The sequence below is a fragment of the Nanorana parkeri genome, unplaced genomic scaffold, assembly GCF_000935625.1.
Source record: "Nanorana parkeri isolate BGI_ZX_2015 unplaced genomic scaffold, ASM93562v1 scaffold106, whole genome shotgun sequence".
NCBI classification, from domain to species: domain Eukaryota; kingdom Metazoa; phylum Chordata; class Amphibia; order Anura; family Dicroglossidae; genus Nanorana; species Nanorana parkeri.
The window spans coordinates 63280-90388 of record NW_017306374.1 but is presented as its reverse complement, the minus strand read 5'-3'; the positions used below and the strand labels follow the sequence as shown (position 1 = coordinate 90388).

Here is a 27109-nt window from a genome sequence, read left to right as displayed (position 1 = left end):
TTGGCTTTTATTTGGTTCTGTACTGAACAAAGGAGAACTGGGCAGGGCTGACAACATTGCTTGGAATTTCAATGCAGCAGAGGCAGAGTGTACAGGAAGGTAAGCGTGCACTTGGATTTCTGGCAGAATAAACTGGAGTTGTTTTCTGTACTTATTGAATTACCTGGATATCCTGTCGGTAGCACACTTCCTGCTTCCTGTCCTAGGGTGACAACTCACTCACTGTACTCTATCTATGGAGGAACATCATTGTAACCCTAGAAAGAGTGTTAGAACTAAAGAAAACATTCCCCTCTCCTAATCTCAGTAACATTGGGGAGGAGGGGGGGATTCTGTACTCAACAAAGGAGAACTGGGCAGGGCGGACAACATTGCTTGGAGTTTCAGTGCAGCAGAAAACTACAGGAGGGGGCAGATACAAGACCAGTCACCTTGCACAAGGAGAGAGAGCAGCAGTGACTGGTCTTTATTACAGGAAGCTTCAAGTGTCGCACTGGATTACTGCACAGATCTGGAAGAAGTAAACAAAACACACCTAGACGAGTAAGAATACACATGACTCTTGTAATTAGATAATATTTGCTTATCCCAGAGTTCATCTTTAACAGAACAAAAGGGAGAAAATAAAGGTAGTTCATTAGTAAGGTTTACATACACTCAGGGCCGGCGCTGCCACCAGGCAAACTAGACAGTCGCCTAGGGCGCACTGCTGCCTATGTCGTAGCCGGGACCCCTTCCCCCCCCTCTTGGCGCCCCCCATCTATTCCAAATTGAAAAATTTAATAGCAGGCTGGCTATTGTACCCACCCACTGAGCAGAGGAGCGGAACTAACAGACAATTTGCTTTCTCAGGTCCTCTCCTCTGCTCAGTGGGTGGGGTTTCAATGGCCAGTATGCTATTGGCTATTCCAAATGAAAAAAGCCAAAAGCAGTCTGGCTATTGCTCCCGGCTCCTTACATCCACCTGTCGCCTGAGGAAGCTAGCCAGAAAGGGAAAGGGGCCGCGTGGGGGAGGGTATTGAGGGGTTGCACCTTGAGAGGGGGGCTGGGGGGTGCAAGTAGCTTTTGTCTGGGGCACAAAATAGTCTAGCACCGGCCCTGCATACACTTTAATCACGCCTATTCAGAAAAACAGGGCAAGAGCAGCTCCAACTGCAGACCTCTGATGAACTTTTCATCAACTGCTGATCTATGGCAGTTGGCGGTTGTACAGGAACAAGGAATGGAACAGGTCATGTGATGTGGGCCTGGGGCAAATGCCCTTTCTGCCCCTTTATTAAAACGGCCCTAACACAGACTGAGGGGACGGCACAAAGATGTATAGCAGCACGGTTTTACCCTCTTTCATAGGATGAACTGCGTTTGACCTGCTGGTATAGGAGGAACAAGAAGTAATTTAGTGAGACAAGCCGCAACATTATCAGAGCGTGCCTGTTATGACTTGGTGTGTACAAGTTTATCTATATTATCTAATGCTTACTATGGCTTCTGGTACTGCTAATGACCAAAAGGATTAGTGAGATATGAACTTTACTTTATGATTTTTACAGCATTTCACACATTTTAATTATGGCAACAATTTGTATTTCCACTGCATTTTGAGATATTTTGAACAGGAGTGAGGTATGGAGGCAATGCAGAGGATACATAAAAGTGACACACATTGCATCGTATGGAGGATATAACAGAGATAATGTTTAAGCAGGAATGTTCTTCAAAAAGATCCATATTTCTTATACTGTCTGGAAAGTGATTTGAATATCAGTAACTATAAAAATGCATTTTTTACTGATCCAGAGGAAAAGCCTTACATAGACTCCATCTCTAGTCCAGCCATCTCTAGTCCAGCCATTCTCAAACAGGTGAAATGGAACTCTAGGGTTCCTTCTGACGTCTCTAGGGGTTCCTCAGGCTGTGGCTGATTGACCTCCCATCTGATTGTGCCTGTATAGTTCCAGAGCCATTGCCACTTGGCAGAGCCAACTGTATGACACCAATGATTTTTGTTAGCTGTCTGCCAGAGTGACATTCCGACCTCCACTGGGGGACATATTTCCTACTGGCCACCAGTGTAACAGGCGTTTTTCCAATGGCCCCAAATGAGTTGGTTTTAGCAGGGGTTCCTCCAGACCTTAAAATTATTTAACATGTTCCTCTGGGGGAGAAGGTTTAAGAAAGGCTGGTCTAGACAATTCATTGCAACAACAGTCTTCCCATGAGATTATATGTGCATTTAGGGCTTGTTCACACCAAAAGCTGCACTCAACCGCATGGCTGCTGGTGTGCATGTGCCCGGACAGTGCCGATGTGCTCGTTCAAGCCGCATTGCATGTTTCTTATTTTGTTGTTAGAATTCTATTGAAGTGTCACAAGTAACATTTCATAAGTTCTATGGGCTCACCGCGATGCAAAGCAGTTGTACCCCTCACTGTGGTGCACTTAATAAAGTACTGTAACTAGGGTTGCACAGATACCAAGTACAGTACTCTGTACAAGTACGAGTACATGTACCGATACTTTTGAGCTCCAAGACTAGACTAGAGAAAAATTCATAAGTTAGGAGTCAGCTGTCATTTGTAAGGAGCACACGGAGCTCCTGGGATTTGTACATCTCTGTTTTAATGTATGATTTTGTTTTTATAAATATAAATAAAGTGATGCACAGATACCAGTTTTGCGAGTACGAGTACTGGTACACGCGACAAACGCGCATATTCGATACGCCTAGGTCTGAACAGAGCCATAATTGATCCAAGTCTGATCTTCATCTTTTCATGGTTGGGGAAATATACTTATAGCAGGATTACTTGGTGGCAGGCAAGGAGTACAGGAACTCGGTCTCCTGGCCGAGGAAAGGTATACATTTTGTTTGTTAGCTCATTGTATATACAGAAAGATAAATCACTGTATAAAATGATAAACTCTCCCGTATTTAACACAGTTAAACAAAGTCAAGTTTTGAGGTTAGTATTCTCCTAAACAATCTAATTTTACAGAGAGCTTGATAAGTGCTTTTTTAAATAAGTATAGACATGTATTGCATGATGTTAAGTTATAGATGAGTAATCCAGGATGTCTCTGTATATACAAGCTAAGTATTCTTAAAAAGAAGCCATGACTGCTGCATATATTTATTATACGTTATGGCTAAACCCTGGTGCATATTCGTTGAGGGTATTAGGAGAGATCATATTCATATACACAATATAGAATTTCCCTGTGTTGGTTGTCAGTTTGTCAGTGAGTTATTCTTATTTAAAAAATGCTGAAATACAAAGAATTGCATGATAAACTATCGAGAGAAAATTACTTTTAGGACCTCATTCACACTGCTAAGAGCCAGCCAGCACAGATCCGTGCGGCGTGCACGGCCGTATCAGGCCGCTCCCGGGAAGGGCAGGTGCTGCGCGTGATTTGTATGCAGCAGTTGTACTTCTCTATGGGAGTACGCGAGCGTACGCCGCCGTACACTCACCCAAGTGCACATCCGTGCAGGTGCGGGTGTCTGTGCTTGAACGCAGACAGGATCCATCCACACAAATGTACACCCACACGAATGTGCAGTTCAGTTGAGCGTATGGCAGCGTACTCCCATAGAGAAGAACAGGCTGCTGCATACAAATCACACGCAGCACCTGTCCTTCCCGTGAGCGGCCCGATACGGCCGCGCATGCCGCACGGATCTGTGCGGGCTGGCTCTTAGCAGTGTGAATGAGGCCTAAAGCATAACTATATCTAAGACTATACATGTAATATATAGCAGCTTACCAGTCCTCAGATGTGGTGGCTGCATTCTTTTTCTTTTTTAGGCTAAGAACATTTTCAGAAACTGCAGAAAATACCTTTTGATCTTGCCAGAAAGTGTCCTCACTTCCTGTGAGCTGTATAGACAGCAAAAAAAAAACAGAGCTGTAGGCTGCATACAAGTGATCTCAGCGAGGTCACCGAGATCACTTGTACAAAACAAGCGGCCGCTTCCCCGCTCTACATTTGGCACTGTTTGACCAAAGCAGGGCTAAATGTAGAAAAAAAAATACCCGTCCAGCGCCCAGAACTGCATGTCCCGGGCGGAGGGAGATAGGAATTCCACACTCCTGCCGCCCCTCTACTCCCGGCCACCTCGAAGTCGGGGCTCGGTGGCCTTGTGGGAAATCCACCCTGCCCGGGTGGCAACCATGGCTCCTTCCATAGATACAGTAAAGTGAGCGAGTGTAGCCACATAGGTACAGGAAGTATGTTATTCACATGATCACCAGGTAAAAATAAAGGAAAAAAGAAAAGTATTTACTTATCCTGGAGTTCAGCTTTATATTTACTGAGCGTGCCTAAATGTTGCTTATATCGGAAAGAATTTAATGGGTACAACCTTTACGTAATAAAAAAAATCAAGCCCTATGCATAGTAATTTACAGCAACCCAGAAGAAATGTTCTTTAGGTCTTCTGACTATACCTCGTTTTTTGATTGGCTGACTGGGCGTCCTTTCCTTCTGGTATTAAAGACAATTAAGCACTCCTTTTTTTTATTGTGTTTATTGCTGGTTTGTTAAATGTCCCTCTGTGTGACTTTTTTTCCTGAGTGCGCCACAGACAACAATATTTACATCAGCCTGGCCACCGACAAGAGGGCCTAGGACGATTGAGGTATAAACATCCTGGAAATGGTATACACAGCATCATGCAATTATTGATAAGGCAACAGATAATGACGTCTTGTTTTATAAACAGTTCATTTTTAACCTACTTTCCAGTGGACAGAAGAAAAGACTAAATATAAACTGTTTGAATATCTTCTGGTCAGCAGCGTCTAGACCTCAACGCAAGAGTCTCCATCAAGTGGAGGAGACATGTAATATTTATATCTAAAGAAGGACTCTGCTAAGTGCTATGTTTAGAATGTAATCCTGTGACATCACCCCGCTGAAATTTCAGATAAACAACAAACCGTTCTGAAAAATAAGCCCACAGCTAAATTAAATCAGAACTCGCAAACCATGGTCAGAAGACTTTAGTACACCTAGTAGTGGGACTTAGAAAGGACTCAATGGGGTCCACTTACTAAAGGCAAATAGGCTGTTTGCTTGCCAGGGAACTTCTCCTTAGCTTTGTGTATATGGTGAAAATTCCCTTTGCAAAGAATAACTAATCACATGCAAGAAAAATAAAACAACATTATTTTTGCTTGCATATTTGGATGATGGACATCAGCAGAGCTTCACCCCATTGACTAAGCCAGCGTTTCTCAACCTTTTTTGAGTCACGGCACCATTTAAACATATGCAAATTTTCAAGGAACTTCAGTCTAAAATGTAGTGGGTTTAAGGGGGGAACCCCAAACATAAACACAAAAAAGTGGGGTTCCTCCCTTCACATTGAAGTCCTCCCTTCAAATCAGGAGCCCAACTTCACATAATCCCCCCTTTCACATCAGAATCCCCCCTTTCACAATAGAGTCATCCTTTACATGAATAGCCCCCCTTTACATTAGAAGCCTCTTTCTTTTACATCAGAGTTCCCTCCTTTCACATCAGAGGCCCCCCTTCATATCATGAGCACTCTTGACATCAGGAGCCTCCCTTCACAACAGAAGCCTCCCTTTACATCGGAGTCCCCTTCACATCAGAGTCGTACCATCACAACATTTCAAGGAACCCCTGAGAAGGTCAGAAGGCAACTTGGTGTGGCACGTTAATCTGGTTGAGAAAGGCAGGACTAAGCATAGTGAAATGCAAATCAACCCCATTAAATCAGTTTCAATTTGAGAATATAAACAACAAGGCACTATTACAAGGTATTTAAGTATCTTGGATTGGGGGAGGGAGCACTCTGCAATCTTTTATTGAAATTGGCTGTTAAAGTCAATTAGGTGTCTATGGCTTTAAAGTGTCAGTCCATCCAAAAGTGATACCTATGTCATAGGTGCAACCTGATGGGATGTCAGGCCTTGGCTTCTCGTAAGTCTTTTTTTTTTCAAATTCTTTATTTAGATAAGATTTTCACAGTTTTCCAAGGGTATCACAGAGGGGGGAAAAGAGAAGTGTACATAATTCACAAAAATACAAAGTGAAAACGCAAGGTACAACAATGGGCCCATGGGGGCATGGTGTAGGGCGCAATGCAGGTTAAATGGAGAAATAAACATCCAATCTAGACCTTTACGGCAGTTGTAGGAAATATAAGCGGGGACCCTGGTCGTAGCACCAACAAAGGTTAGCTAAGAGAGGTGATCGGGTTCCTCGGCCAGCGTTCCACAGAACATGTATGGAATCGGGTCTCACTACTATCTGAAAGTAGAGCAGCACCGGGGCTGCCGGGAGAAGGGGAGGTAGGAAAGAGGGGGACAAGAGGGATGTGCGGCTTAGAGGGTTAGGGAGGGAGTAAAGGAAAGAGGGGGGAACATTGCAGTCAGGGAGGGGAGGGCGGAGAAGAGGCGCAGGGTGTGTTCTGTCCTGGAGATCTACCCAGCGTGTCCTTGGCGTAAGGCTACATACTCTGGAGAGTTGAGAAACTCAATCCAGTAGAACCAAGTGCTCCGGAATTTGGCTGGGGTGTTATTGAGCGAGCTCGTGAGGTATATGTCGTGTACCCTGTCCAGCCATTGGGGAATGGTGGGGGGTTCAGGTCTCTTCCAAAGGGCCGGGATGCAGGCCCGTGCCGCGTTAACCAGGTGTCGCACCACTGAACATTTGTAGGTCTTGAGTGAGGTAGTGTTGTGGTGCAGGAGGAAGAAGGCCGGGTCTCGAGGCACCTGGGAGTCAGTAAACTGTTGGATTGTGGTGTGGACCTGGTCCCAAAAGGTTTGGATGGTGGGGCACGACCAAAATATATGCAGTATTCTCAATAGTCTTGACTACTCCAGCAGTGAGATCTCCCTACCATAATTCTGGACTCTGCCCCTGGCCTGCAGGGAGTGTTCCATCCACCTTTGCCTGCTCCAGTACCGCTTGTAGCATTCTCCATCCATATTATAAAATAATAAAGCATCCAGTAGGAAGAGTGGGTACTTAGAGCTGCCATTGGGTAAGTATTTGACAGCTTTGCAGCTTTAAATTATGTGATAAGGTAACATCGGTGGTGGAAATTTGCTGAAGTGTAGTTCTGTTTTAAATCCCTCTTTGAACTGTTTCCTTCTTATTTGGGGATAGGGTCATATGGATTGTTTTCAGCGTACTCGCATATGTCATATTTGTCATACCACTTTCCAAAATTTGACCAGTGTTATGCAATAAAGATCAGAAATCAAGCAGTTATTTTTTTCAATACTGGTGAAATCAGTGTCAATTGGTCAAGGGGAATTGTTGAACTTTCATGGACTGTGTACAACAAGCAGAATATGACAATTAACTCAATACCTGGAATATAGTCTTCTGTCATTTTATCTTAAATTATGTTGTGTAAAAATATACATAGCTGTGGCTTTTCTTCTTATACCTTTAATGATTAGCTAGAATCATATTTAAAACATGGCAGTCAAGGTTTTGGGTCATGCTTAGAAAACCATACATGCAAATGACTCATTTTTGATTTCTCATTCTGTTGTAGGCATACACACCATTCAACAGTTACATCGTGGAGAGAAAGGGTCAGTATCGTTGAGGCCAGTGACAGCCAGGCCGTGGACGGCCATTCCAGAAGGTCAAGGTCTTCAGCTGGCGGAGTCCGGAGTTGTTCTCACAGGAGATACAGTCATCGAATATCTTCTAGACAATAATATTCTTTCAAAATTCAGACTCCCATTTTATTTGTTGATCAGTCTTCGTTCGGACAAATCCAACAATGCTTTCCTTTTCAGTGTTAGAAATAAAAGTAGGCTTTGTTTTGGTGTCCAGTTGCTGCCGAGAAAGGTAGTTGTACATACGGGAGGAAAACAGTCTGTTACATTTGACTATTCAGTTCAAGATGGACAGTGGCACAATTTTACCATCGGTGTCGGAGCCAAGTCCATATCCTTGTTTGCGGAATGTGGAAACAAGTACTTTAGCAAGGAGTCTGCATTTGATATTCAGACACTTAGTCCAGGCAGCACGTTTACTTTAGGAAGGATGGCACCTCATTCTGTTCCGTTCGAGGGAGCAATATGCCAACTTGAGATTATGCCTTCAGCAGAAGCATCTGCAAATTATTGTCTTTATGTGCGAAAGCAATGTCGTCACGCTGATACGTATCGATCTCAGCCTGAAACCGTAGGGCAGCCATTGTCATCCGCAGATGGGAGGAATATTGTAAATACAAAGGATGAAACACAAACAATGTCTAAATCAGACACTGTCAATCAACCGGATCTGTTGACAAACGTTACCTCACTACATTGGCAGCAAAATTACCACCTTAGAAATCGTTCTATAGGCCATGGTGAATCGGAGTATGAAGTTGCCATTACTCAATTTCGAAACAACAGAACATCTAAAAGCAAAAACAAATTCAAACAAATGGTCCATCGGAAACCAGTAGAGACCATGACAATGTATAGGAATCTTTCTCTGATCTCTGCAACACCGTTAGAAACATTGGCCAAGGAAAAGACATGGTTGAAGAACAACACCCAGGAGCAAACTACAGAAGAACCGAAGGATGGAGGGATGGAATCTGTGATGTTGCACCTTGAGAGGGGGGCTGGGGGGTGCAAGTAGCTTTTGTCTGGGGCACAAAATAGTCTAGCACCGGCCCTGCATACACTTTAATCACGCCTATTCAGAAAAACAGGGCAAGAGCAGCTCCAACTGCAGACCTCTGATGAACTTTTCATCAACTGCTGATCTATGGCAGTTGGCGGTTGTACAGGAACAAGGAATGGAACAGGTCATGTGATGTGGGCCTGGGGCAAATGCCCTTTCTGCCCCTTTATTAAAACGGCCCTAACACAGACTGAGGGGACGGCACAAAGATGTATAGCAGCACGGTTTTACCCTCTTTCATAGGATGAACTGCGTTTGACCTGCTGGTATAGGAGGAACAAGAAGTAATTTAGTGAGACAAGCCGCAACATTATCAGAGCGTGCCTGTTATGACTTGGTGTGTACAAGTTTATCTATATTATCTAATGCTTACTATGGCTTCTGGTACTGCTAATGACCAAAAGGATTAGTGAGATATGAACTTTACTTTATGATTTTTACAGCATTTCACACATTTTAATTATGGCAACAATTTGTATTTCCACTGCATTTTGAGATATTTTGAACAGGAGTGAGGTATGGAGGCAATGCAGAGGATACATAAAAGTGACACACATTGCATCGTATGGAGGATATAACAGAGATAATGTTTAAGCAGGAATGTTCTTCAAAAAGATCCATATTTCTTATACTGTCTGGAAAGTGATTTGAATATCAGTAACTATAAAAATGCATTTTTTACTGATCCAGAGGAAAAGCCTTACATAGACTCCATCTCTAGTCCAGCCATCTCTAGTCCAGCCATTCTCAAACAGGTGAAATGGAACTCTAGGGTTCCTTCTGACGTCTCTAGGGGTTCCTCAGGCTGTGGCTGATTGACCTCCCATCTGATTGTGCCTGTATAGTTCCAGAGCCATTGCCACTTGGCAGAGCCAACTGTATGACACCAATGATTTTTGTTAGCTGTCTGCCAGAGTGACATTCCGACCTCCACTGGGGGACATATTTCCTACTGGCCACCAGTGTAACAGGCGTTTTTCCAATGGCCCCAAATGAGTTGGTTTTAGCAGGGGTTCCTCCAGACCTTAAAATTATTTAACATGTTCCTCTGGGGGAGAAGGTTTAAGAAAGGCTGGTCTAGACAATTCATTGCAACAACAGTCTTCCCATGAGATTATATGTGCATTTAGGGCTTGTTCACACCAAAAGCTGCACTCAACCGCATGGCTGCTGGTGTGCATGTGCCCGGACAGTGCCGATGTGCTCGTTCAAGCCGCATTGCATGTTTCTTATTTTGTTGTTAGAATTCTATTGAAGTGTCACAAGTAACATTTCATAAGTTCTATGGGCTCACCGCGATGCAAAGCAGTTGTACCCCTCACTGTGGTGCACTTAATAAAGTACTGTAACTAGGGTTGCACAGATACCAAGTACAGTACTCTGTACAAGTACGAGTACATGTACCGATACTTTTGAGCTCCAAGACTAGACTAGAGAAAAATTCATAAGTTAGGAGTCAGCTGTCATTTGTAAGGAGCACACGGAGCTCCTGGGATTTGTACATCTCTGTTTTAATGTATGATTTTGTTTTTATAAATATAAATAAAGTGATGCACAGATACCAGTTTTGCGAGTACGAGTACTGGTACACGCGACAAACGCGCATATTCGATACGCCTAGGTCTGAACAGAGCCATAATTGATCCAAGTCTGATCTTCATCTTTTCATGGTTGGGGAAATATACTTATAGCAGGATTACTTGGTGGCAGGCAAGGAGTACAGGAACTCGGTCTCCTGGCCGAGGAAAGGTATACATTTTGTTTGTTAGCTCATTGTATATACAGAAAGATAAATCACTGTATAAAATGATAAACTCTCCCGTATTTAACACAGTTAAACAAAGTCAAGTTTTGAGGTTAGTATTCTCCTAAACAATCTAATTTTACAGAGAGCTTGATAAGTGCTTTTTTAAATAAGTATAGACATGTATTGCATGATGTTAAGTTATAGATGAGTAATCCAGGATGTCTCTGTATATACAAGCTAAGTATTCTTAAAAAGAAGCCATGACTGCTGCATATATTTATTATACGTTATGGCTAAACCCTGGTGCATATTCGTTGAGGGTATTAGGAGAGATCATATTCATATACACAATATAGAATTTCCCTGTGTTGGTTGTCAGTTTGTCAGTGAGTTATTCTTATTTAAAAAATGCTGAAATACAAAGAATTGCATGATAAACTATCGAGAGAAAATTACTTTTAGGACCTCATTCACACTGCTAAGAGCCAGCCAGCACAGATCCGTGCGGCGTGCACGGCCGTATCAGGCCGCTCCCGGGAAGGGCAGGTGCTGCGCGTGATTTGTATGCAGCAGTTGTACTTCTCTATGGGAGTACGCGAGCGTACGCCGCCGTACACTCACCCAAGTGCACATCCGTGCAGGTGCGGGTGTCTGTGCTTGAACGCAGACAGGATCCATCCACACAAATGTACACCCACACGAATGTGCAGTTCAGTTGAGCGTATGGCAGCGTACTCCCATAGAGAAGAACAGGCTGCTGCATACAAATCACACGCAGCACCTGTCCTTCCCGTGAGCGGCCCGATACGGCCGCGCATGCCGCACGGATCTGTGCGGGCTGGCTCTTAGCAGTGTGAATGAGGCCTAAAGCATAACTATATCTAAGACTATACATGTAATATATAGCAGCTTACCAGTCCTCAGATGTGGTGGCTGCATTCTTTTTCTTTTTTAGGCTAAGAACATTTTCAGAAACTGCAGAAAATACCTTTTGATCTTGCCAGAAAGTGTCCTCACTTCCTGTGAGCTGTATAGACAGCAAAAAAAAAACAGAGCTGTAGGCTGCATACAAGTGATCTCAGCGAGGTCACCGAGATCACTTGTACAAAACAAGCGGCCGCTTCCCCGCTCTACATTTGGCACTGTTTGACCAAAGCAGGGCTAAATGTAGAAAAAAAAATACCCGTCCAGCGCCCAGAACTGCATGTCCCGGGCGGAGGGAGATAGGAATTCCACACTCCTGCCGCCCCTCTACTCCCGGCCACCTCGAAGTCGGGGCTCGGTGGCCTTGTGGGAAATCCACCCTGCCCGGGTGGCAACCATGGCTCCTTCCATAGATACAGTAAAGTGAGCGAGTGTAGCCACATAGGTACAGGAAGTATGTTATTCACATGATCACCAGGTAAAAATAAAGGAAAAAAGAAAAGTATTTACTTATCCTGGAGTTCAGCTTTATATTTACTGAGCGTGCCTAAATGTTGCTTATATCGGAAAGAATTTAATGGGTACAACCTTTACGTAATAAAAAAAATCAAGCCCTATGCATAGTAATTTACAGCAACCCAGAAGAAATGTTCTTTAGGTCTTCTGACTATACCTCGTTTTTTGATTGGCTGACTGGGCGTCCTTTCCTTCTGGTATTAAAGACAATTAAGCACTCCTTTTTTTTATTGTGTTTATTGCTGGTTTGTTAAATGTCCCTCTGTGTGACTTTTTTTCCTGAGTGCGCCACAGACAACAATATTTACATCAGCCTGGCCACCGACAAGAGGGCCTAGGACGATTGAGGTATAAACATCCTGGAAATGGTATACACAGCATCATGCAATTATTGATAAGGCAACAGATAATGACGTCTTGTTTTATAAACAGTTCATTTTTAACCTACTTTCCAGTGGACAGAAGAAAAGACTAAATATAAACTGTTTGAATATCTTCTGGTCAGCAGCGTCTAGACCTCAACGCAAGAGTCTCCATCAAGTGGAGGAGACATGTAATATTTATATCTAAAGAAGGACTCTGCTAAGTGCTATGTTTAGAATGTAATCCTGTGACATCACCCCGCTGAAATTTCAGATAAACAACAAACCGTTCTGAAAAATAAGCCCACAGCTAAATTAAATCAGAACTCGCAAACCATGGTCAGAAGACTTTAGTACACCTAGTAGTGGGACTTAGAAAGGACTCAATGGGGTCCACTTACTAAAGGCAAATAGGCTGTTTGCTTGCCAGGGAACTTCTCCTTAGCTTTGTGTATATGGTGAAAATTCCCTTTGCAAAGAATAACTAATCACATGCAAGAAAAATAAAACAACATTATTTTTGCTTGCATATTTGGATGATGGACATCAGCAGAGCTTCACCCCATTGACTAAGCCAGCGTTTCTCAACCTTTTTTGAGTCACGGCACCATTTAAACATATGCAAATTTTCAAGGAACTTCAGTCTAAAATGTAGTGGGTTTAAGGGGGGAACCCCAAACATAAACACAAAAAAGTGGGGTTCCTCCCTTCACATTGAAGTCCTCCCTTCAAATCAGGAGCCCAACTTCACATAATCCCCCCTTTCACATCAGAATCCCCCCTTTCACAATAGAGTCATCCTTTACATGAATAGCCCCCCTTTACATTAGAAGCCTCTTTCTTTTACATCAGAGTTCCCTCCTTTCACATCAGAGGCCCCCCTTCATATCATGAGCACTCTTGACATCAGGAGCCTCCCTTCACAACAGAAGCCTCCCTTTACATCGGAGTCCCCTTCACATCAGAGTCGTACCATCACAACATTTCAAGGAACCCCTGAGAAGGTCAGAAGGCAACTTGGTGTGGCACGTTAATCTGGTTGAGAAAGGCAGGACTAAGCATAGTGAAATGCAAATCAACCCCATTAAATCAGTTTCAATTTGAGAATATAAACAACAAGGCACTATTACAAGGTATTTAAGTATCTTGGATTGGGGGAGGGAGCACTCTGCAATCTTTTATTGAAATTGGCTGTTAAAGTCAATTAGGTGTCTATGGCTTTAAAGTGTCAGTCCATCCAAAAGTGATACCTATGTCATAGGTGCAACCTGATGGGATGTCAGGCCTTGGCTTCTCGTAAGTCTTTTTTTTTTCAAATTCTTTATTTAGATAAGATTTTCACAGTTTTCCAAGGGTATCACAGAGGGGGGAAAAGAGAAGTGTACATAATTCACAAAAATACAAAGTGAAAACGCAAGGTACAACAATGGGCCCATGGGGGCATGGTGTAGGGCGCAATGCAGGTTAAATGGAGAAATAAACATCCAATCTAGACCTTTACGGCAGTTGTAGGAAATATAAGCGGGGACCCTGGTCGTAGCACCAACAAAGGTTAGCTAAGAGAGGTGATCGGGTTCCTCGGCCAGCGTTCCACAGAACATGTATGGAATCGGGTCTCACTACTATCTGAAAGTAGAGCAGCACCGGGGCTGCCGGGAGAAGGGGAGGTAGGAAAGAGGGGGACAAGAGGGATGTGCGGCTTAGAGGGTTAGGGAGGGAGTAAAGGAAAGAGGGGGGAACATTGCAGTCAGGGAGGGGAGGGCGGAGAAGAGGCGCAGGGTGTGTTCTGTCCTGGAGATCTACCCAGCGTGTCCTTGGCGTAAGGCTACATACTCTGGAGAGTTGAGAAACTCAATCCAGTAGAACCAAGTGCTCCGGAATTTGGCTGGGGTGTTATTGAGCGAGCTCGTGAGGTATATGTCGTGTACCCTGTCCAGCCATTGGGGAATGGTGGGGGGTTCAGGTCTCTTCCAAAGGGCCGGGATGCAGGCCCGTGCCGCGTTAACCAGGTGTCGCACCACTGAACATTTGTAGGTCTTGAGTGAGGTAGTGTTGTGGTGCAGGAGGAAGAAGGCCGGGTCTCGAGGCACCTGGGAGTCAGTAAACTGTTGGATTGTGGTGTGGACCTGGTCCCAAAAGGTTTGGATGGTGGGGCACGACCAAAATATATGCAGTATTCTCAATAGTCTTGACTACTCCAGCAGTGAGATCTCCCTACCATAATTCTGGACTCTGCCCCTGGCCTGCAGGGAGTGTTCCATCCACCTTTGCCTGCTCCAGTACCGCTTGTAGCATTCTCCATCCATATTATAAAATAATAAAGCATCCAGTAGGAAGAGTGGGTACTTAGAGCTGCCATTGGGTAAGTATTTGACAGCTTTGCAGCTTTAAATTATGTGATAAGGTAACATCGGTGGTGGAAATTTGCTGAAGTGTAGTTCTGTTTTAAATCCCTCTTTGAACTGTTTCCTTCTTATTTGGGGATAGGGTCATATGGATTGTTTTCAGCGTACTCGCATATGTCATATTTGTCATACCACTTTCCAAAATTTGACCAGTGTTATGCAATAAAGATCAGAAATCAAGCAGTTATTTTTTTCAATACTGGTGAAATCAGTGTCAATTGGTCAAGGGGAATTGTTGAACTTTCATGGACTGTGTACAACAAGCAGAATATGACAATTAACTCAATACCTGGAATATAGTCTTCTGTCATTTTATCTTAAATTATGTTGTGTAAAAATATACATAGCTGTGGCTTTTCTTCTTATACCTTTAATGATTAGCTAGAATCATATTTAAAACATGGCAGTCAAGGTTTTGGGTCATGCTTAGAAAACCATACATGCAAATGACTCATTTTTGATTTCTCATTCTGTTGTAGGCATACACACCATTCAACAGTTACATCGTGGAGAGAAAGGGTCAGTATCGTTGAGGCCAGTGACAGCCAGGCCGTGGACGGCCATTCCAGAAGGTCAAGGTCTTCAGCTGGCGGAGTCCGGAGTTGTTCTCACAGGAGATACAGTCATCGAATATCTTCTAGACAATAATATTCTTTCAAAATTCAGACTCCCATTTTATTTGTTGATCAGTCTTCGTTCGGACAAATCCAACAATGCTTTCCTTTTCAGTGTTAGAAATAAAAGTAGGCTTTGTTTTGGTGTCCAGTTGCTGCCGAGAAAGGTAGTTGTACATACGGGAGGAAAACAGTCTGTTACATTTGACTATTCAGTTCAAGATGGACAGTGGCACAATTTTACCATCGGTGTCGGAGCCAAGTCCATATCCTTGTTTGCGGAATGTGGAAACAAGTACTTTAGCAAGGAGTCTGCATTTGATATTCAGACACTTAGTCCAGGCAGCACGTTTACTTTAGGAAGGATGGCACCTCATTCTGTTCCGTTCGAGGGAGCAATATGCCAACTTGAGATTATGCCTTCAGCAGAAGCATCTGCAAATTATTGTCTTTATGTGCGAAAGCAATGTCGTCACGCTGATACGTATCGATCTCAGCCTGAAACCGTAGGGCAGCCATTGTCATCCGCAGATGGGAGGAATATTGTAAATACAAAGGATGAAACACAAACAATGTCTAAATCAGACACTGTCAATCAACCGGATCTGTTGACAAACGTTACCTCACTACATTGGCAGCAAAATTACCACCTTAGAAATCGTTCTATAGGCCATGGTGAATCGGAGTATGAAGTTGCCATTACTCAATTTCGAAACAACAGAACATCTAAAAGCAAAAACAAATTCAAACAAATGGTCCATCGGAAACCAGTAGAGACCATGACAATGTATAGGAATCTTTCTCTGATCTCTGCAACACCGTTAGAAACATTGGCCAAGGAAAAGACATGGTTGAAGAACAACACCCAGGAGCAAACTACAGAAGAACCGAAGGATGGAGGGATGGAATCTGTGAAGATCTATAACAGAACGTTGTATCAGGAAGCAAGTGACACATATGACCAATATGATCTTTGGGAGGATCCTTACATTGATGAAGGAGAAAAATATGAGACCGGAAACGGCTATGAAATCGACATGGAGAACTATGACTACGACTATGAGGAGTTGAACTTGCTTTTTGAAACGGATGACTTGGTTGGAGATAAAGGGGACCCCGGGCCTCCAGTAAGTGCATTATTTTTGTTATTTAATTTAAAAAAATGTGGAAAAAAACAGGATCACAGGGGAGAAGGGTTTATACTTACCTGTCCGGCCACCAATTTCTTTTGTCTTTGCTGTGTTTAAGAACTAGGGTCCATCTGAAGAATCTTCAGATTTGACACTTCCAGGAGTGTCAAATGCCTATGTCCCCTGCTGCATGCATTGGTTCTTTCCATTGACCCCTACATTACCATGTGTACTGTAAGGACAGCAGGAAGGACCGCAGGCCACAGTGGTTGGCCAAGCATTCCCAGAAGCATGTTAGATTTTAAGAGTCTGTTGGTTTGAAAGACAGCAACGATCAGAGGAATGTCTGAGGAGCCTCTCACCTAGAAAAGTGGAAGGCATGGAGTGACCCACTGAACATGGGGTCGCGACCCACCAGTTGAGAACCAAGGAGCTAGAGCATCCGGCCAGAGCATTGTGCCTGGCTCCTGGAAACCAGTGATGTCATTGGTTGCCAGGAGCTGAAAGGGACACTGGCCAGCACGTTCCAGGTTGCTAAGAGCTGGGCGAGGAAATGTGTATGGCCCCTACACATCTACCTGCTTGGCCCTTAGCAACCTGGAACACTCTGGCCGGCATCCCATCCAGCTCCTGGCAACCAGAGACGTCACTGGTTGCCAGAACCTGGATGGGACATTGAGGGCAGGACAGGAGGTTGCTAGTAGCTAGGTGAGGAGACGTGTATGCCAGTGAGACATCCCTGATTGCCAGAAGCTGGATGGGACATTGAGGGAGGGACAGGAGGTTGCTAGGAGCTAGGTGAGGAGATGTGTATGCCAGTGAGACATCCCTGATTGCCAGAAGCTGGATGGGACATTGAGGACGGGACAGGGAGGTTGCTAATAGCTAGGTGGGGAGATTTGTATGCCAGTGAGACATGACTGGTTGCTAAGAGCTGGATGGGATCCCAGTGGCACAATTTTTTGTAGCTATGCATCTGGAGAAGAGGAAGCGTTAGTAGTCCAGTTTAGAAGAGCAGCCTTTGGAGGGTGACTATTTCTCCCTCCAAAGATACAGTACGGTGAAAGCCACACAATGACAGGAAGTGCGTTACTGGCAGGATCACCGGGTGAAAATAAAGGAAAAATCCTGCAAGATAAAAACTAATGCAGCCACCACATTTTTGGACTCATAAATCGCAATATATAAATTGTTTTTTTGGCTTTAGCTTTAACTCAGAGTTACATTAACATAATACTAATGGAAACAGTTTTGAAACGATCAATATGTGACAAGGGACTGGCTTCTGTTCAATGTAGCATTGTTATTGGCTCCACACAGAGATAGTAGTTTTTTCTTTCTTCCTTTGGAACGTCAATTCAGATGTCTCATATCTCCTGGCAGTTGTGCCAAATATTTCAAGAGGCAGTGGAGCAGCATTTTTTTTTCTTAATTTATGAAGCTCAGATTAGAGGGAGTGGATAGCGCCAGCTCTACACACTTCTCTGACACAGTTTTGTCATCCCAGGGAACTTGTGAAATGATTACAATCGCTGAGCTATAATGAACTGCAGAACAAACGATGACACTTACAGTCCAGCACCTCTTTTCTGCCCCTTCCCATTTTATAATTATCATTTGCAAGGCCTTGTTTTCAGGCTGCCTTTAGGGACAGCCTGCCAAAATTTCAAAACCGTTTATGCTCACATACAAAAGTGCCAGAATCGCCATAATGAGATAATGTGTGGTGTAGCTATATAAATCTGTAACTAGATGCAACCTAAACGACACGCCAGGGACACGTTTGCTGTTGTTATGTGCAGTCTTGAAACACGACCTGCTTAGCTTTACCTCTTATCACATCATAATGTCCTCCATCCTGGCAGCTCAATCCTAAAGCCATAAACGTTACTCCCACTTTGGGTCCACTTTTAATAAAAGTTACATGCTTTGGTACAGTTCTGCATGCTTTTAGAAAGCAGGGGTAGGTAGGTCGTGGAAAGATCATAATTCACAATGTGACAGATTCAGGCAACCTGCCCACCACCAAGATAAACACATTCCGGACTGGGGAGAGAGGCTCATTTAGGGTGAATGATAACTTCAGATAGGATCTGAATCCTGAAGAAATTGTCACCTGAAGTTTGATTCCGCTTATATTGTGCTTTCCCTGGTTCCTATTTCCCCCTCATCAACATGCTAATGAGTAATCCCTTAGCCAGGTAGCCAATGCTTCTTAAAAATGACAGCTGACTCCTAACATTCGAAGTTTAATCTAGTTGTTGTCAATTTAGCTAGCTCCTAAAATATCCTGCTGGTTTTAGGATTGGACTGACTGGCTCCTGAATTCCATATTAGTCTCTGTGCAATGCAGGCAGATCATGGCTGGTGGGATGGGGCAGAACGGGGCTTGTACATGGCCTCCTGAGAATATCAAAGCACACTGCCTTAGCACTCCTCTGAAGGGTCCTCAGCCCTGATACAAGCAGTGGACTGGCTCTTGGGAGGAGTTGTGCAAATATTAAAATTAGGGATGCACTGAAATTTCGGCCGTCGAAACATATTTGCCGAAAATGGCACTTTTGGAAAAATGCCGAAAGTGCCATTTTCTAGCCGAAATAGCAGCGCATCCGTTCTTTCTCTCCTCCCGGCTGGGCGCTGATCTGTGTCCCAGCGGGGAGGAGAGAAACTGTCACAGGAGGCCGAGCGCTGCTGCCCTGATACAAGCAGTGGACTGGCTCTTGGGAGGAGTTGTGCAAATATTAAAATTAGGGATGCACTGAAATTTCGGCCGTCGAAACATATTTGCCGAAAATGGCACTTTTGGAAAAATGCCGAAAGTGCCATTTTCTAGCCGAAATAGCAGCGCATCCGTTCTTTCTCTCCTCCCGGCTGGGCGCTGATCTGTGTCCCAGCGGGGAGGAGAGAAACTGTCACAGGAGGCCGAGCGCTGCGGGAGGAGAGAAACTGTCACAGGAGGCCGAGCGCTGCGGGAGGAGAGAAACTGTCACAGGAGGCCGAGCGCTGCGGGAGGAGAGCACTGTTAGCAGCCGGCGTCTCCCTCTGACCGGAAGTTCCCATATTGGAGGTAAGTATAGGAACATTTGGGTGAGTACGAATACTTGCCCAAATACTCGGTATTGGCACCGATACTGATACTAGTATCAGTGCATCCCTATTAATGGTGTCCCTCTTACCCATCTCAGAAAGTTGGGAGGTATGGCTTAGTGAAGGGTTCAATTTGAAAGTCAGAACCCCACAATCTTCTTACACTTTGATGGAAGGGAATTGTGTGCAGTGCCTAAGGGGATTGCCCACAACCCACTCTGCTTGAACACTGCAAAAGACAAAGTTCTTTTCCCAATAAAGGCCTACAACAAGGGAATGGTATGTTATTGGAATTATTGGGAACCGTGCAATATTTGCTCTAAAACCAGCGCTTTAAGAATTGCAGATAAATACTGAATTTCTCTGGCGATCCATGAAGGCAAAGAAAGTACAAGATCAGACTGTGTCTAACAGAGGAGAATGTGTATGCAGAGACATAGCTCTGAGCTATATATCTATATGGGATGCAGGGGGATTGTGACTAATATCCTGTGTCTGCTGCCTGCATGACACCTGAATCGGGCTGTCTGCCAACACCAAACCTACCACCTGTATACCTGTACTGAGCAAATACATTGGCTGCCATTACTGAACCCTCCGTTAATAAATGTAAGATGCCCAGCTGTTTCATTGATCCGATGGCTTCAATAACTTCTGAATAACTGGCTCAGGGCAAGTATGCAGATCAGGAGCTTTGACATCAGTAGCTGCATCTTTGTTCTGGGTCAGCGATCCTGAATATTTTATGTCCAGGCAACTGGCGCTTTTAGAAGGAATTCAGCAGTAAAAAGTATTTTTCTCACTACAGGTCTCTTTTAGGCTGACTTCACGTTTTATCGCAGGGCGTATCAACGCATAGCCAACGACCATGACGAGCAGCAACGCATGTATGCTGCAGCATACCACCATGCACATGTTGAGTAATGCAGTAAAAATAAATACAGGTCCATTTTTCCTTAAATTGCTGTGCATTGGCAGCCCATTCACAATTACCTAGGCTGCCTTAAAGTAGAACTCAGGCATACATTTTATTAACCCCTGCAGTGGGGCTACTCCCGCACTGCGAGGGTTAAGTGCTCATTTTTGTCTAGGTTGAAAAAAAAAAATTATACTCACCCGATCCTCAGAGTTGGCTTGCTCTTAGTCTGATGCCTGGAGCATCTCTCCTTCTCTGCTGCAGTGGTCTAAGGTCCCGGAGTCATCATGTTCTATACACTGTGTATAGGATGTGAGGACGCCAAGAAAAATGCCATCGCTGCAGTGGAGGAGAGGGAGGCTGGGGGAGCGCTGTCACAGGTTTGGGTGAATATAGCTTTTTTTTTTTTTTACCTAGACAAAAAAAAGCTCTTTACTGTTGCAGTGCTGGGGTACGTCCATTGCAAAGGTTAAGAAAATTTGTGCCCGGAGTTCTGCTTTAACACAACCGGCGTGAACATTCTTCTATGACTGTGGCTTGTTGTTGCGACTAAGTTCTTGTTCACACGATGTCCGAAGACCTGCGTTTCTGTGCACCCGAACAACTCAGGTCTTCACAAGGGCACATAGATAAACCATTGCTTTCCGTGCGCTTCGTTCATACCATAGTGGAGTAGTGCGTACAAATACAGCACGTCTGCATTTTCCCGCACTGACACTCGCCTAATGTGTCTGTCTGTCTATTGGGAGCTGTGGTGCACAGAAATAAATGGTATCTCAATAAGTATATATATATATATATATATGTATAATATGTAAATATTTTAAGTGAAAGGAAAACAGTACCTTGCGTTGTAAAAACACAAAGCACCGCCCCCAATGCCAACACACACGGACACCAGCCTGCATGGTAAAACGGATCGTTGGCTGGCATTAATGAGGGCTGAGCATACTGTTCTCTGTTTTATAGCCCTCATACACTGTTGCACACACAGAGGAACAAGCAATATTGTAGCACACTTTTGTAATTGGCTTGCTTCATATTGCCACCTCTTGTGTCTCTCTGTCAGCACAGGTCCACTTGTATGAAAAAAATATCTGCAACAAGAAGACTGGGTAAACGTACCTCTTCTGCTGCCCATTTCTTGATAACAGATAGAAGTAGAGACACATGGCACTCCAGATGCAGATCAAACATGTTCTGCCTGAGGAAGGGGATCCTGCGAGACCCTGAAACGTTGCACCAGTGTGATATGCTGCTTATACGTCAATAAATAGACGCATTTGATCTACATCTGGAGTGCCGGTGTCTCTACTTCTATCTGTGTACATGACGGTTGCAATCCGTTGACCACCGCTGCCCCCATCCAATCCATATGGAATAAGCGGTCAGGAGTGCGATAGGTTCATGGACTCCCATTTCTTGATAAGCCACTTCACTGCTAACCGACCTCAGCAAGTATTGACATACTTTCAGGTGTTTTGATAACCCTCCCCCCACTGCTCACTATGGACTGTTCCGCTGGCTCTTACATCACTACAGGCATAGGAGCCGGTGGGAGAAACTACAGCAAGTTGTGGGGAGAAACAGGTATTCAAGCAACCCAACCGGTTGAATATTTGCACAAGATGGAGAGCAGTGAAGTGGCAGTATCTGTAAAAAATAAACCAAGGCAACTGGACTTGCTGTATTTTTCTTGAAGACGTTTCACTAGTCAACCGACTAGATTTCTTAATTCAGAAAGAGAAACCGGTCGGATGACCGGTGAAACGTCTTCAAGAAGAATACAGCAAGTCCAATTGCCTTGATTTTTTTTTTTTACAGATATACCTTGACCTGGATGAATGAGAACCTTCACAGACAGTGAAGTGGCAGCTTTTCAAGAAATGGGCCATCGGAAATGTAAGTATATTGAAATGTACTTTTGCAGGTATGTTTTACATACAAGTGACCATGTGCTGACACTTTAATATTGTGCAGTCATAAGGTACAGTGGAGTGGGTGGATCAGAAGAGTTTTTTTTTATAACGGGTTTAAAGTAGGGATGTCCAGATACCAGTTCAGATAGCAGTGCCGATACTTGGCATTTTCATGAGGACTACCAGGGTTGCAGCGGTTGCAGCTGGGACCTGGCTCTGGCGCTCCACCACTGTCCTGAAATCATTAGTCTGTATTGTTTTAGAAAAACTGTCACATGACAATAAACAAAAATGTATCAGTACTTGTATCTGTGAGTACTTGGGCAAGTATCAGTACTTGTACTTGGAAAAATTGTATCAGTGCATCCCTTATATATATTTATAAAAAAATTATGCATTAAAATGGGGATGTACAAATCCCAGGAGCTCCGTGTGCTCCTTACAAATGACAGCTGCCTCCTAGCTTTTGTATTTTTCTGTAGTCTAGTCCAGGACCTGGAAATGTATCTGTACTGTACATGTACCGAGCACAGTACTTGGTATCTGAATCATCCCTAGTTTAAAGTGTATCTAAAACCAAGACATTTTATGTAATTTTGTTTATAAAGTTGTGAAGGGTTAGAAGGATTGGGGAGATTTGCATTCACTTTGTGGCCCATTTACACAGCAGTGATGTTAGAGGAAATCTCTGCGAAACAAGTGTCCCCATGGAAAGATTTTCCCACTCCTTCTGCTCCACTGACAGCTGTAAATTCTTGGATTTCCCCTCACTTTCTGTCCCATGACAATGATCACCAGGACACAGAGAGATGCTGATAATTTGGAAGGGTTCAGAGTTTGAAATGTGGATTTAGCAACTTCGTTGGAGTTTCGCCCAAGCACACATTGTAAGATATCATTGTTTTTAACAATCACAACCATATTATAGAAAACACAGGACTTTAAAGCTGAACTTCTGGCCCAAATACTTTCATTCAGATATACACCACAAAGGATATAAATCCACATTGTGTGCACCAAATACATTTACAAAATCAGTTATTATTTTAAACGTAGCAGTGGCATCATCACTGTGCTGTACATAGCCTGTGCACGGAGCAGAGCTGTGGGAGGGACTCAACAGGCTCCACCCACTCCAGCCATGGTGAAAGAGTCTTGAAATGCTTAAAGTGACATTAAACCCTCAGATTTTTTAACATAAACCAATACTGTAATGTGTGCCTTACTGTAATCCATGGTTGTTTCCCTTCTCTTTGCTGCTCTTCCTTTTAAATATTCATGTCTTCTCATGCTGGGGGAGAACTTCCCTTTGCAGCTGAGTGCCTCTTCCTGTAGTGCTGGCTCAGATTACAAACCTACACACAGACACCATGTATCCATTCCAGAGACAAGGCAGTCTGCTGCAAAACAGAAGTTCTGCCCAGCATGAGAAGAGATACAGATTTAAAAGGAAGAGCAGCAAAGAAAAGGGAAACTACCATGGATTACAGTAAGGCGCACATTACACTATTGTTTCATGTTAAAAAATCTGAGGGTTTAATGTCACTTTAATTACACCACAGCTGGTGTGCCGAGGTTACCTGCCCTTGATGTCCAATATATAAAGCCCTGCGTACATTGTCGGATTGTAAGCTCCTTGAGGGCCGGGACTGATGTGAATGTACAACAGGGGTAAGCAGCTTTGGCAATCTAGCTGTGGTGAAACCAGAAATTCCATCATGCTGTTGTCTGTCAGAGTCTTGAAATACCTAATTATACCACAGCTGGTGTGCCGAGGTTGCCTGCCCTTGATGTACAGTATGCAAAGCCCTGCGTACATTGTCAGCGCTATGTAAATACCTGTACTACGATAATAAATAGACAAAACAACATAACAAAGTTACATTTTCTGCACACCATGCAATTTTAAATACGTGGGCTGCCATTGCTGAGCTCCTTCAGAAAATTCTAGTTGTTTGGCTTCAGAACAAGCATGCAGCAAGTGAAGTCATAGCATCTGACCTGCGTATTTGTTCTGAGTCAGTGACCTTCACAGTCAGGCAAGATCATAAAGTTATGAGTCAGTTTGAGCCAGCCATGGAATTTGTCTGGACCTGTCATGTGACCATATGTAAAGAAGAGGCAGATGGTGAGAGAGGTCCCAGTCACTGCTCTCCTTGGAGCTGCCGCGGTCTATTTATCTGCTCAGCTGGTGAAACAATGTGGCGCACGCCATGTACAAAACCAACAATTGGCTCCCAGATTCTGACATGTTTTCCAAAGTGTCTGGAAATGGTGATGGTGATAAGGACTTTTATGCTCATTGTCACTGTCTGCCTAAGTGGTACTGAACGTTCTCCCTCCAGGTCCTCCATTAACATGTGTGTTCCAAATCTTCTTACAGATCCCTAGATGAGATAATTTGTGTTGTTTTCATTAGTTATTGTTTAAAGCTGAACCCTTTATTATGTATCTGTAAAGCTCCCCCCGAAAGCTAGAAATCATAGAGGCATGCAACTCTGAGGTTTTCCTCCTGTTATTCTCAATGGAGCTGGCTCCTAAAAAATCCTGCTGGCACCTGGATTTGGCAGACTGGGTCTGGAATTCCAAATAAACGATGGACTTGGGAGATTGCCATACCAATGAAAGGAACCATCTAACTGCACCATTGAAGAAAAGGGAATTGCCAAATGAAAGGGAAAAAAAGGACAAAAGCAACATAGTAACCATACATCTTTATAAGGACACCTTCTAGAGCACCCTTTGTCAACCGGGGTGCCACAGCACTCTGAGGTGCCTTCTGGCCTCCTTAGGGGTGCCTCCAAATTTTTGCACAGCGCCATTTCCATGCACCATGAAACCAATGGCAATAATCCAGTGAGGGTGGTATCCATTCAAAAAAGGGCAAACGTTCAACTCCGCCCAGGTTTGCTCTACATCCTGCTCTCTGCCATGCTGCCACATCCTGCGCTGTAATGTGATGATAGGACTCTGATGTGAAGGGGGTATTGAGGACCCTGAATTGAAGGGGGGATCCAGATGTGTTTTTTTGCATGGGGTCAAGGCTACATAGTAACCATACATCTTTATAAAGACACCTTATTGAGCAGTCTTTCTCAACCAGGGTGCCACAGCACACTGGGGTGCCTTCTGGCTTCCTTAGGGGTTCCTATGCAAATGTTTGCATAGTGCTATTTCCATGGTGCAGGTGGTCCAGCCAACAGCACCATGAAAACCAATTGCACTAATCCAGTGAGGGTCGTATCCATTCACAAAAAGGGCAAAAGTTCATTTCTGACCAGGCCTGCTCTACCTCCTGCCCTCTGCCATGCTGCCATAGCCAGCGCAGCAATGTGATGGTAGGTCTCTGATGTGAATGGGGTAGGGTCCAGATGTGAAAGTAGGGTCCACACTTTTTTTTGTGTTTTTTTGTATGGGGTTATTTAAAATCTGCACCTAAAATCCATACCATACCCTATCTAAGATAAGAGCCTGTTATGGATTTTGGGGGTCCATACAACATTTTTTTCTTTTCTAGAGTAATGTTGGGGAAGTTTAGGAGCTGAACTGCGATCCAGTTAATGGCCCGCACCAGTTCCCTTTATTTATTGATCTAGATCATTTTTGAATATCGAAAGTCCACCATTTCCTTTGCAGAAAATAAACTGGCATTCCACAGCCTTCAATAGAAATCAGTGTGTTCTGTGTAGAGTTGAGTGTCTGGATTTTTTTCAGCTGTAAGTAGGAGCTCTGAGTCTGCTCTCTGTGATCTTACTGCGAGGTTAGAAGGTGTTGATAATTGATAGTTTGGGATTTAGACTCTGAGACACTGGAGCTTACTCATTCCTAGACTCTCAGTAACATGCTTGTGTTTCTCTGTCTCTCAAGGGTCCTCCAGGTCCTCCCGGTTTACCAGGTCCCCCAGGGAAAAGAGGTCCAAGGGTGAGTAATTGGCATATCACGTTTCACATCTGTTTTTTTCGTGTACTACCTGCTAATAGATTTCATTTTGTTTTATCCTTGGTGAACAGAACAACACTTACAGTTTTTTAGTGAGATGAGTTTTTTAGACGCTGGAATGTATGACTTGACGGAAAGTCTAAGTGTTGACTGTGTAATTTTGTCATTCAAAGTTCTTTTTTTTCCAACATAAATTACAGTTTACCTGTCAGCAGAATGACGTTGGAGGTTTTTATTTAACATATAAAGGAGCTCAGAACATAAATTACAAGTCTTATTTGTGCAAAAGAGCTTATAGCAAAGTTTATGGGTAATTATGTAAAAAAGAAAAAGGAATGTTTCCATCTGAGTATCAAAAAGAATGTACCCATCTGAGTATCAAAAAGGATAGTGGTGAAGCCAGGAGTGAAAAAAATCTTTGGGGCTGAAGTATATGCCTTAATTTACGCCCAGAGTATAGTCGGGTGAATGATGTTCGCATGGCATTACCACCACTAGATGGAGCCCAGGAGCATAGGGATTTCCTATACTCCTCAGCCTCATATAGTGGCGGCAATCCTGTGTGAATAGCATTCACCCAGCTATAGGCTGGATGGATCTGTCTAATTGTGGAAGGGACCATAATGTATTAATGATTATAGAGCTGCATTCATTTGTGTCTTATGCCTAGAAAAATATAAATGACACAAAATAATGCAGCTTTGTAATCACTAATACATAATTAAAGGGTTTTTTTTATTTAATGCAAGAAGTGTATGTTCCTGGTAGCAGCCTCTTGCAGTCCCTGCATTGTGAAAGAAAGGATCAGCACAATGAGCCAATCCATTAAATGAGAACTATGGGGTTAAGGCTTTTCCCCATAGTTCTCCTTATGGTA

The 27109-nt window shown here is 43.7% G+C and overlaps 1 protein-coding gene across 1 annotated transcript in view; it reads left to right on the top strand.

Annotated features, from left to right (window-relative positions):
• Nucleotides 1–13821: 13821 nt before the first annotated feature.
• LOC108784256 (collagen alpha-1(XXIV) chain-like) overlaps nt 13822–27109 on the top strand; it is a gene marked incomplete at its 3' end in the record, with an annotated part of 73391 nt that continues 60103 nt past the window's right edge. Inside the window, exons 1-4 of the mRNA XM_018553012.1 lie at nt 13822–13889; nt 14286–14425; nt 15107–16368; nt 26161–26214. Coding sequence (XP_018408514.1) covers nt 13822–13889; nt 14286–14425; nt 15107–16368; nt 26161–26214 — 1524 coding nt within the window. The remainder of the gene's footprint in view (nt 13890–14285; nt 14426–15106; nt 16369–26160; nt 26215–27109) is intronic.